Source organism: Gracilinanus agilis, chromosome 6 (assembly GCF_016433145.1).
Source record: "Gracilinanus agilis isolate LMUSP501 chromosome 6, AgileGrace, whole genome shotgun sequence".
Classification (NCBI taxonomy): Eukaryota; Metazoa; Chordata; class Mammalia; order Didelphimorphia; family Didelphidae; genus Gracilinanus; species Gracilinanus agilis.
In genome coordinates this window covers 133257517-133269975 of record NC_058135.1, presented here as the reverse complement: position 1 = coordinate 133269975, position 12459 = coordinate 133257517, and the positions used below count along the sequence as shown (strand labels likewise).

The 12459-nt window shown below is 38.7% G+C and overlaps 1 protein-coding gene across 1 annotated transcript; it reads left to right on the top strand.

The window, feature by feature from the left end:
• The first annotated feature begins 1107 nt into the window (after nucleotides 1-1107).
• On the top strand, nucleotides 1108-11483 carry SCOC (short coiled-coil protein). The gene is made up of 4 exons (XM_044680252.1): nucleotides 1108-1364; nucleotides 7665-7733; nucleotides 7831-7914; nucleotides 9858-11483. Exons 2-4 carry the CDS (start codon nucleotides 7712-7714, stop codon nucleotides 9998-10000), a joined length of 249 nt encoding a protein of 82 aa, XP_044536187.1. The 5' UTR covers nucleotides 1108-1364; nucleotides 7665-7711; the 3' UTR covers nucleotides 10001-11483.
• The last annotated feature ends 976 nt before the right edge of the window (nucleotides 11484-12459 follow it).

The following is a 12459-nucleotide window of genomic DNA, read 5'->3' as shown; positions in this document are numbered from 1 at the left end:
CTCAGTAAGATCCTCAGTGTGAATTGCTGATACAGGGGCTACAGGGTCCCTCTTGGAGTCAAGAAAATAAGGATCACATTTCTGACACCAAGAGAATCCTGCTGTTTCCTCGCTTGGAAAAATAAGAGAATTGGGGAAAGTACAGGAATTTAAGCGAGAGGCTCTGCCTTTTTGCTACTTATAAAACTTGACTGAATTTAGGGTAAGTTCCTCAACCCCTCTCTCTAAGCCTGTTTCTTCCCCTCTGGGAGGTCGATTCCAGTGCCTTTTAAAGTCCATCGCGGATCACGTGGTTCGATGATTGGGGTTTGGGCTTTAAAAGAGCACTCTATTGCAAATATGAATAAGATGGAAATAGGTTTTGAACAATGTTACATGTATAACCCAGTGGAATTGCTCATCAGCTCCGGGAGGGGGAAGGGAAGAAGGGAGGGAAAGAACAGGAATCATGTAAGCACGGAAAAATATTCTAAATAAATAAATTAAAAAAAAAAATAAAGTCCCTCGCGGCCTAAATCTAGGATCATTGTGGTTGTTCTGCTCTGCCCCACCCATTTCTTGACTAGGATGAACCCCTCTGGCCCGGGACTGGGAAGACCCTGAGAAGAACCCCGGGATTACGAGTCTCCTGTCCTTTTAGCAAGGAGGACATAGCAAACCCTTTGGCAGTCGATGCAAACAAACTCCTCGGCTAAAACCCTATGTGACCTCAGCTGCATCATTTACAGAATCGGCTCCCGGATGCTGAAGGGACTTCATTTCCCAGAAGCCGCAGCCTGGGCTCGCAGGTAGCGCCCAAAAGGAGGAGTCTGAGGTTCCGGGTGAATTACACGACCAGATCTTAGAGGCGGGACGGAGCTTTATACGTCATTTCGATCAAATATATCATTTCACAATCAGGGACACAGGGGTGATCGGCGAGTTTCCTAAACCCCTAGACTCGGGGTCCTAAGCCTCGGACAGGTCCCATTCCTGGAGAGTGAAACTCCGAGGGCGCACCCCGCCTCTCAGCTATTCTCTCTAGATTGGTCGACTTCGACGTGGTCCTCCGCTCTTTCCTCCTCCTTCTTCCTTTGGGAGGCGAGCGCGCGCAGAAGCAGCCTGCTGTACAAGTGAGAGAACTACCTCAGGTGGTAGAGGAGCGGCAGGCGGGCGCAGGCGCAAAGGCTGACCGACTCTGGCTTTGCATCAACTTGGAAATCGAGGGAGGGGAGGAGAGAGAAAGCCTGGCGAGGGCCCGTACCTAGGCGCATGCTCAGTGGCGGCGGAGGCGGGACCGTTAGTATCAGTTGTTGGGCTTCGTGCTTCGGCTCCTGACCTCGGTATCGTGTGATCCCTCCCCCTCCCGGCGCCTCCGGCGGCAGGTGAGGCCCAGCCGGGGGCAGTCCCTAGGACGGGGTGCTGACGGCCGCGGGGACTGACTAGGCAAACCCGGCTGACGAGATCCGCTGGAGCGGAGCCGGGCGGGGCAGGCTCTGGAGGGAGGCGAGGGGCGGGGGAGAGGGCCGAGGGCCCCAGGACAGCGGCGGGGTGGAGAGAAGCGCCTGGGCCCCCAGCATGGGGGAGGGGCGTCGGGGCGGGGAGGCGGAGGTGGCGAGCGGGCGTGTGTCTGCTCCCAGCCGTGCGGGGAAAGGGCTCCCGCGGCTTTTGCAGGCGGAAAATAATGCCGTCCTAGGCCTCATTCTCCTCGTCTGTAAAATGGGGGAGAATAGGCCCTGCCTGTAAGGAGAACTATACCTGAACGGGATTTGGTGGTGAGGAGGAATGGGGGTAACCGGGGTCTAGAGCATGCGACAGGCCATGGAGCGCTTTATGAAGGTTCCTTTTGATCGTCTGGACCACGACGCCCCCGACCTGTGGGGTAGGAAACAGCTGTCACCCATGCAGATGTGCATCTGCTCTGTAACCCAGTAATCTGAGGCTGAGGCATTCATAGTTTAAATGACTTGTCGGGAAGGTAGGGGAAAGCAAAAAATACTTAAAGTTCCTGCCATTTCAGGCACTTTACAACTATCTTATATAAACCTCACAACACCCGTAGAAGGTAGGTGCTGCTGTTAGCTCTATTTTAGTTGAGGGAGGCAAGTTTAAGAGGTCGGATTTGAAGTTGGGTGTTAAATTCCAAAGCCAGCACTCTTTTTTGATCATCTAGTGGCAGGGTTAGTTTGTGTCAGATAGGATGGCTACCTTATCTATCCTTAGGCTCACTGTTTTTCTCGTTTGTTATCTATAAAATAAGGAGAGTTAGACTGGATTTTATTTTTAAACCCTTACCTTCCATCCTAGAAAATCAATACTGTATATTGGTCCCAAGGCAGAAGAGTGGGAAGGGCTAGGCAGTGGGGGTTAAGCGACTTGCCCAGTCATAGCTAGGAAGTATCTGAGGCCAAATTTGAACCCAGGGCCTCCTGTCTCACAATCCACTGAGCCACCAAGCTGTCCCCTAGACTAGATCATTTCTAAAGGCCCTCCCAGCTCTAAGGCTTTGTGATCATAGGAAATCAAGGTTGTGTACTGATAACTATGTATTCACTAGCCTTTCAGTTCAGAGCCCCTAACTTTAGAGCTCTTGCAAATGGCAAGGTATTTGAAGTTGGGGACTAAGGCTCAAGTCCTCAATTTAAGCAAATCACTGAGGTCGGTTTTTTACCCTTTATCTGCAACATGGGGTGCGGTTGACTAAAGGCCCTTGGGGTTGAAATCCTATAAAACTAAAGCTACTGACATATAGTGAGGGCACTTCTGATAAACTCAACAACTCTGCTTTGCCCTGATTGAAATTTGAAACTAGAGCCAGAAGAAAAGCCTGACTGACCCAAGGGAAGCCTACAGCAGCTGTTTAGGGAGAAAGATTAACAATAAAGATGAGGAAGCATAAAAGGAGGGCAAATTTGTGTATTCTTTTTACATTTGAAGGGAAAAATAAGCCAGAAACAGGTACATATAAATTCTCAGGCAAATATGTATTGTGTCCGTATTAGAATTTGTGCCAACATTTTAGCTTCTGCCTATAAATGAAAGAGCATAGTGTGGTAGAAAGGGCCCTGCACCGAGTTGGGACATAGATTAAAGCCAGGCTCTATTACATACTATTTGGGTGGCGTTAGGCAAATCAGTTCTCTTCCCAGGACCTCTTGCTTTCTCACCACAAAATGATTATGGACCAGATGATGGCTTAACATGCCTTGTAACTGATTATGACAGATGAGGATTGAGTATGGATATAAAATGAATTTAAATAAAGGGAAATATGCCAATAATTGGGAGTAAAGTGGGCAAGTCATTATAGAAGTAATCAGTGAGAAACATACTAATATGTGGATTTGTAACCATGAATATTTTAGCTTTAGCCTTTCCTTTGGTAGCAGTGATAGGAAGTTTATCGTGTTTTAAAGATAAAAAGATTTGGTGGCATGAGAAAATAATGTATAAATTATATTTTTAAAAGGAGTCAGGGCAGCTGGAATATATGGTTTTGAGGCAGCTAGGTATCTCAGTGGATTGAGAGCCAGGCCTAGGGATAGGAGATCCTGGGTTCAAATTTGACTTCAGATACTTACTAGCTATGTAACTGTGTGCAAGTCATTTAACCCCAGTTGCCTAGCACTTACCACTTTTCTGCCTTAGAACCAATATATAGTATTGTTTCTAAGATGCAAGGAAAAGGTCTAAAAAAGGGGGGTGGGAGGGCTCAGCATTTAGCTGTGAAATTTATGGGCAGTTAGGGAATTTAAATCAGTGTCAAAAATAGATTAGTGCTTTTTTTCTCTCCACTTGAACTCATGTTCAGCATCTTCTGCTAATTTGATTATCAGTTATTATCTGGTGTCTAGAATTGGCAGAAATAGGGCATAAGAATTATGATTGAGAAAATCTGTAGAAGGTCTTTATGCCTGATTAGAAGGATTAGGGAAGACCAGTCCAGTTCCAGAACTTGATCAGGGAATTCAGAGCTATACAGGAAGGTTCCTACTATAGGTAGTAGGCCTAAATAGTTCAGCCTAGGATAGATCCAGAAACCCCTAATTCATATAAGAATGAACATCTCCCTAGATTTTAGGTAAATTGATCTAAAATCTATATCAGACTACATGTCTGATACTACATCCATATGTTGGAGTAAAGGAAGAATTAGGCCTGTAGTGATGAGTAATTGATCATTCTGGGAGTTGATGATCATTACTGAAAATCTGCACCCACAAAAAGTGGATTTTTGGCCAATATAGTCATACATCATTTTGAAAATAAGCTTATCGTGAATAAAAAGGTAGTCAGGTTACCTAATCTTTGTAATCTGGATTTACGTGATGTCACCTCTGATCTTCCTTTTAGCTCTACTTCTTAAATTCTGTGAGCCTAAGTAGATAGTACAGCGTACCAAAGCATATTAAGCACAAAAATTGCTGTATATAACAGGTTCAAACCAGTGGATGAATCATGTCACAAAAGACCACCACTGCAGAAGATTCTATATTAATCTCTTGTCATAGAACCCAAATATTCTGGCCCAGTCCTAACAAGAAAAATGACTGCCATAAAAATATACTACTTTGTGACAGTTGTGCCTCCTTTGTGAATGGAGATCCTTGAGAGCAGGAATTGTTTTGTTTGCCTTTCTTTGTACCCACACCACTTAGTATAGTACCTTGCATCTAATAACTGCTTGCTGACTTTGTTTGGAAACATTTTTTCTACGCCAGTTTGTTGGAATTTTTCTATGTAAATAATCTGTGGTAAAACAGTATTTACTCAATTCATGCAACAAACCCACCAAGCCCTGTACTAAGAGCTGAGAATAAAAGAAACCATTTTTGTTCTCAAGGAGCATTCCTTTGGGGAAAACAACCTGAACACAGATAAGGAAGTACAAAATACATACAAATTAGTTTCTTGGTAGGAGAAGGAACTAGTAGCAAGAGACTAGGATAGACTCACTACAGAAGTAATACTTAAGCTGACCTTTGAAGGAAGCAAGGGAGGGAAGGGAGAGTCAATTCCAGGCATGTGGGATAAGTCTATTCAAAATCAGGGAGATGAAAAATCCAAATGATTTTTATAGGAACAGCAAGTAGACCAATTTGCTCACACAGAGTACATATAAAAGAGAGTAATGCACAGTATTCTAGAAAGGTAGGCTGGAGCCAGATTGTAAAGGGCTTTATACTTATCATAAAGGCAGTCGAGTGCCACTAGAACTTTAGAGGAAAAATGACATGGTTTCAGACTTTAGTAACATCAGTTTGTCAGCTACATGGAGGCAGATTAGAAAGGAAAGAGACTGTAGGCAGAAAGACTGATAAAGAATGATCAGGTGATAAGGAACAGGCAGGAGAAGATCAGGGAGAAAATATCCAGAAAATCCAAAGAGAAAGCTTGAGGGGATGGTAGGGCCTTGTAAGAATGGGGGAAGTTAAGGCTCATTTTCCTTCCTTGGTAACTTTCCTATCTATCTAGCATGTCCTGCAGACTTATGTACATTTGTGTATAGTTAACACATTTCACATTTGTTGCTACTTAAAAGAATTAGTTCTAAATTGGTGGGGGGGAGTTGGTCTTTTTAGGTTGGAGATGGAGGTGCTTAAATCATTCTATGCTTAGTGACAGATGCCTAATTTTAACTTTATACTAAAAAAATAAAGATAAGTGTAATGCATTTCCTAAATCAGAATTCTGGATTTCTTGCTTTGTATTATACATATGCATCCCCGCCCCCACTGTTTGTTTTAAACCCACATACTAGAGCACTACTTGTATTACACATTTACAGCACATATTCCTGCCCCCCACTCTACTGAAGAAATATTTGTTAAAAGTAGATATGTGTGACAGTAATGATAATGGCCAAGTGGCAGCCTTTATCACTGAGAAACCTTCCAAGGATCCTAAGATGGATGGTTCTTTGCTGCTTTGTTCTTTCCTGGCCAAGAGATTGGGAAGGAACAGTGGTGGCTTGTACCTTATTGGAAATGTGCCAATTGGGTGTCCAATGATACAGCAGGCCCTCAAGCTTCTTACTGGTAATGATCCCAATCTCTGCCTTAAGAACACAAATTCAGAAGTTAGACTTGGTCTTAAGAGTCGTTGGGTCATTTGGACAGTACAGGAGAATAGGGAGAGGAAAGGCTGTTTTTGATAGAATTGATAACCCTTAATCTCTTATTACTACATTATTCATATCCTTTTTTGGGTATAAACTGACCCTGAGAAGATCTTGGAAAAAAGAAATAGGTAAGTGGCAACTGTTATATCTGGTCAAATGCCAGGAGAATTGGGGTCAGTTTATGACAGACATTAAGCAATTTGTAGTGTATTTTAATTGCATAATTGGCAATACTCTAGGGCAGGGGTCGGCAACGTATGGCTCTTGATCCATATCTGGCTCTTTTGAGGGCCAGATGTGGCTCTTTCCGCAGGAGCCATAAAGTCAATTTTTTTTAGGCGCTGTTACAGGAGCATGCACTGTATGGCTCTCACAAAATTACATTTTTAAAAATGTGGCATTTGTGGCTCTCACAGTCAAAAAGGTTGCCAACCCCTGCTCTAGGGAATATATATTTAATAGCATCTTCTTTTAAATGGGTAAATTCCTGCAGATATGCATGTTCTATATATATATATATATACACATACAAACATGTTTCTACACATGCATTTGTCATACTTTTCACATTTGTTAGTACTTGAACTTATAAGAATTATTTTTAATTTTTTTTTTTACCATGTTTGGGTTGGATAGAGGTGCTTAATTAAATCAGGTATCTGCAAGGTAACATATAAAAAAAAATACTGTTCCTAAAATATTATATAAGGTTAGTAGTACCCATAATACTTAGCTACCTTCCTCACAAAGTTCTTGGGAGGAAAGTGTTGTGTTGTATAAAAAATGAATTCTCTCCACAGAATGATAAGTAGAATGTAAGCTTCTTCACAGTAAAGACTATTATTTTTAACTTGTATCCCAAGTGCTTTGCTTCATTCTAAGCATGTGATAAATGCTTTTTGTCGAGTATTTCAGATATAGCATACTAGTTTGTGTACCAAAGCATTCAAACCAGTCAGGCTTGGGTATAGATTTCAACTTTGTAGTCTTTGCAGAAGATTTAGTAGATATTTTTCTACAACTGGCTATTTTGAAAAAGCAGTTATTTAGCTCAAAACAAGATTCATTTGCCCCTTTTCTTCCCTCTATTTGTTTGGGCCTTTATACAGAAACAGCCCATATTCAAGTGTGAAAGGACCTTTGTTTGGTCATCTGATGGGATAGACTGAACTTCTGAATTCACTGGTATAGTGAATTTCCAAATGAGCAAATTCCATCTACCAAGGAAGATAGCACTTCTCTGAGCCTTAAGAGAATTGTCTAGAGCAGTGATGGGGGCAGCTAAATTGTACATAGCTCATTATGGGCTGCATATGTAATGTTTTATGTTTTTATTTACTTTGTTAAACATTTGCCAAATGCATTCTAATCTACATAGTCCACAAACAGTAAGAAGTTAAACAATTTGCTCACCATCACAGAGGTAAGACTTCCTGCCTGAGGCCAGCTTTCTTTTCATGATGCCAGGCTGCCTCTAAAGTGTTCATATGATACAATAACCAAACCAACCACGATTTTCACAAATGAAGTTTTTCTTACACAAATATCTTTTTTCCTTTTGCAGAATATTTATCAGGGACACTATATTCAAGAGAAAGTTTATATCCTAAGATGATGAATTCGGACATGGATGGTATGGCTACTACTTTTATCCTGGTTCATTGTTTTAAGGGACAGTTTTGCTCCAAAGCCACTATCTTAACTTTGGCTTTTTTTTTTTTAAATCACAGCTGTTGAGGCTGAAAATCAGGTGGAATTAGAAGAGAAAACACGACTTATTAATCAGGTGTTGGAACTGCAGCACACACTTGAAGGTTTGAAACTTGCATATTATAATTTTCTTGAATGAAATTCAGTCAACAGAAAATTCGTTGGTCCTTTATAGATTAAGAGAATACCTTTAAAAAACCACCCAAAAAAGATATTTAACAAACTGTTATTGGATGCATTGCTTACTTTGACCCCCTTCCGAGACAGCATTAGCTATTTGGGAGAGGGAAAATGATATATTTCTTAAGTATGGAAAGGTAGTAAAGTATAATGAAAAGAGTCAGGAGAAATTTGAGTTAAAATTCACCTTTGACTGTTAATAGTTAAATGACCCTGGGGGAGTCTGCTTCAATGTCTTGATCCCAAATATGGAGATAAAATGCTACCTACAGTGCCTAACAGAGTTATTTGGAAGCTTACAAGAAATTACATTATTTAAACTACATGAATTCAATGTCAGTTTTTGTTGGATTGAGTCCTTGATTTTGTCTTGTAGTATTGGGACTTTCTTCCTCATTGTGTCCTACATGGGGGAGGAAGTCACAAGATTTTAAAAAATTCTACTCAGTAAATATTCCCCTTTTCATGTTCTTTGCATTAGTCTCTCTCAGCCTCTGTAAGAGAGGCATTTTCACTAACACCCGTGTATGCCTTTCCTAGGAAAATTATTGGGAAAAATTAAACATCACCATATGTCCATTTTCTCAACCATTCTGCCAACTAAGCATCTAAAAAATAAAGATGACCCACAGGACATATTTAAAAGTTTTTTGAGTAGAATTCATATTAATTTGAATATAAACTTCAAATGTGCCATTAATCACACATTCAAGCTGAATATGTGATTACTGGCACATTTGAAGTTTATAAGGTTGGATATTAGGGAAACTTGATATGGTTTCCAGATGAGGTGGCCCTAGGGATAGGAATCGGACCTATGATTTCTGTTATAGAAATTCTACCAATAATGCAGGTTAGTTTATGGAGTTAGGAGGACCTGGGTTCAAATCTAGCCTCAGACACTTCCTAGCTATGTGACCCTGGGCAAGTTACTTGAGTTGTTACTGAAACAGAAAGTAAGGATTTATTTTTTTTTTAAGTTGTGTGGGACTCTGAGAGATTAGTTGATTTGTACTCAGGCCTTCTATCTCTCAGGCCAGTTTCTCTGTTCGGTACCACCCTGTAGATGTGAACTATATGACAGAAAGGAGGCAACATTACTCATCACGTAGTAGCTATTGGTGAGGTAGTTTGTAGTGCAAAAATTATTTGCCCCCACTTTATAAATATAAGGAAACAGAGATTGAAGTGACTGAGCTAGGATTTAAACCCATGTTTTTTAATTGAACACTTCTTCCATAACTTGCCTATTAAACTCAACTGTTGGGATTTTAAGCATATTTTAGCAAAATAAAATTTTGATACAATGCAGTTCTGCCGAGTTTAGCAATCTATTGAGGTATTTATCTATTGAGAATTAATGTAAAATATGTTTATTGCGGCAAAATGGGAAAAGATGTGTTTATCAAAAAGCAATATGGCTTGAATAAACTTGAATTGATTTTACAATATTATGCTGGACTATTTTCTAAGATATTATTGTCCTATCTGAACATTATAGCCACTTATTGATGAACATTTCTCTATTTGCAAATAAAAAGCTTTGCAGAATGTTACAAAGGTGGGAAAACAACTTTTTTGTAGTATGCCCTGTTAACAGGCAGTCTCAATAAAGCACAACCTGACTAAATAGCATGATTGTTTAGGTTAGCAAATGCATTTTGTTTCCTAAAAACTCATTTTTCTGTCAACAAGGTAATTAAGTATTTTTCCAGCTTTTCCTTTTTCTCTAGGATCAAGTTGAATGAATGAGAAAACAGGATAATTAATCACAATGAAACCTATGAAGCATTTATCAACTAGTTTACATGAAATAATGTGAAATTGTTTCAAATAACTTATTGCTGTTTTAAATTTTTTTGAATAGATCTTTCTGCACGAGTAGATGCAGTGAAGGAAGAGAATCTGAAACTGAAATCAGAAAATCAAGTTCTTGGACAATATATAGAAAACCTTATGTCTGCTTCTAGTGTTTTCCAGACAACTGACACAAAAAGCAAAAGGAAGTAAGGAGTTGGTCCCTGTTTTACTTCTTAGTATTGCTGCTGGGCTTACTCGTTTTTCTCCTTTTCAATCTGCATAGGCTCTTTAAAATTAAAAAAACAAAAACAAAAACAACCATTAGTTTATGGCTTCATTGAATACTTTGGAATATATGGCAGACGTAGGCAGAGTTGAGAGCACTAACATAATTGGAGGTTACCAGTGACTTTATGTATATGTTAGACTTTGAAAATGTGCAAATGTATCGTAGAGACTTTATAATTAGAATTGCATATATTTGTTAAGAAAACTTGAAGATGGATGTTTTGTCATATTGGATTTCATTTGTAGGGTTAAGTAAACAGCTGACTCATTACAGAATCACTTAAAACTTAAAACAAGTTAACAAAATAATTTCCATTTTGTGGAAAAGTGACCAAAATCACATTCTAAAATGTATAGCTTTATCTTAACTTGCCAACCATCTTGTGCCTCTTCCCATTGTATCTTTTTTGTTCTCATCATCAGTTTACCCTAAAATTTGGTCACTTAACTAACCTATTTAAATACAAGAACCATCCAAACTTTAGCTGTTTAAAATAAAAGTTTTTCCCACTGAGACATATAGTATAATTTGATGAGTTAGACCTGTTGGCTTGCCCCTAGCAAACTGAAGAAGATGGACAAATGGTATGAAAAAAAAAAGTAAGATTACTCTTTGGAACCTTCATTTGCTATGAGAAATTAATGTGTATTTCAAAATAGGAATACATTTCACAAAAATAATTCCAGGTTACATCTCAAAAATATATGAGCAAACTGTAAACATATGAACTCTAGTCGATCCTACTCCTTGTCATTTAATATCTAGTTTCTTTGATTTAGGTTGGGTTGTCATTTGGAAGAAAGTGGGGTAAGAGTAGTAAGAAGTTTTAAACTTGTCTATTAGTCAAATGTCAATCTTCAAGGATTCCAGGGTCCAGAAAGAGTAACATTTGCAAAAAACCTTTTAGAGTTTATCAGTATTACATGCTTAAAATGGCAGAGTTTTGCTTGTAGTACAAGTTAATTATCCATTTTTGAACTCCCTAATTATCTCCAAACCCAACTATTTGGGTTTTAGGCATGTTTTGGTTTAAAAAAATTTTTTTTCCAGTACAGATTCCATTTAGCATGGGAATCTGAATATCTATTGAATTAAATGTAAAAATATTTTAGTTATGGCAATGGGAAAGAGACCCACTATTGTCAGTTATAATATTGGCTTTATTAGACTAGAGCCACTTTTAATCAAGGAGTAATCTTATGTTTTTATATGGATATGAAATTAGACAAAATGCTTTTAGCTGTGTGTGTTGTGTGTGTGTGTGTATATACAAATGCAGATATATATATAGAGAGTAGTGAAAGTTAACGTTTTGCATCCCATTTGTGACCTTTTATGTAATTTATGAACACTTAAAATTGTATTGCAATTCTGAATTTCTGTTAAATAAAAGCTTTTTTTTTTGATTTTGTGTGATTTAATAAGGTTGTCAAAATTTGTATGTAGTTTTCTCTCTAAAATGCCCAGTAACTGCATATGCCACACACCTCAGGGATCCTTCACCTGACTGGAGTTACCTCATTTTCATTTAATGAAATGTCTGTAAGCATTTTTTAATGGGATTGTGGTTGTAGCCAGATGCTGCCAGCCCATATTTCACTAGTAGAACACTGCAATCTCCCCAACACTCTAATAAAATATGAAGCTTCCTTCAGATGTGAAGGACCCGCAGAAAGGTTGTTTGTCCTCTACCAAACAACTAACTTTTAACTTGGTAACTACACCTTTATTATTTGGGATTTGTTTACATTTTCTTCTAGTTTATCTCTGATGCAAATTTTTAGACTTTAACTTTGAAGAATAGGCTATAGGTCTGAGAATTGAATTTGTTTTTTAACAACAAATTTTCTTGAACCCAATGTCTTTAATGGAAAGAGCAGTTTCCCTATGTTGTTTTTCACAACATCTAAAATGAAAGGTATATCTATACTCAAGTAATGGACTTGTCTTTGGCTAAATTTTCTTCACAGGTATAACTAATTTACATTAAAGGTAAAAGTTTACAAGGACCCTACAATCAATAATGCACTACAAAATATTTTCTGGTTATTATGATAGCTGATCTGACACCTATTAAGTGTAAGTAGAAAGAATCCAGTAAGAAGTTGGTGCTAAAATAGTAGGCAGGGCCTAGGACCTAAGAAAAGCTGGATTACAGTTAAGAGCCAATTAAATCCCACAGTGGCAAAAAGGGAAAAAAAAAAAAAAAAGATTACGTTTATGTATGAAGAGGGAATTCTTAAATAGCCTACTTCCCAAACTTCAACATGTACTAGTTCAGGAGGGTGAGAGGGAATCGTGTTAGTTTTTAATATTTATGTATTAATGATGTTCCAATTTATAGGAATGTAATTTTTGGCTGTCTCGTCAAACAGCTTGA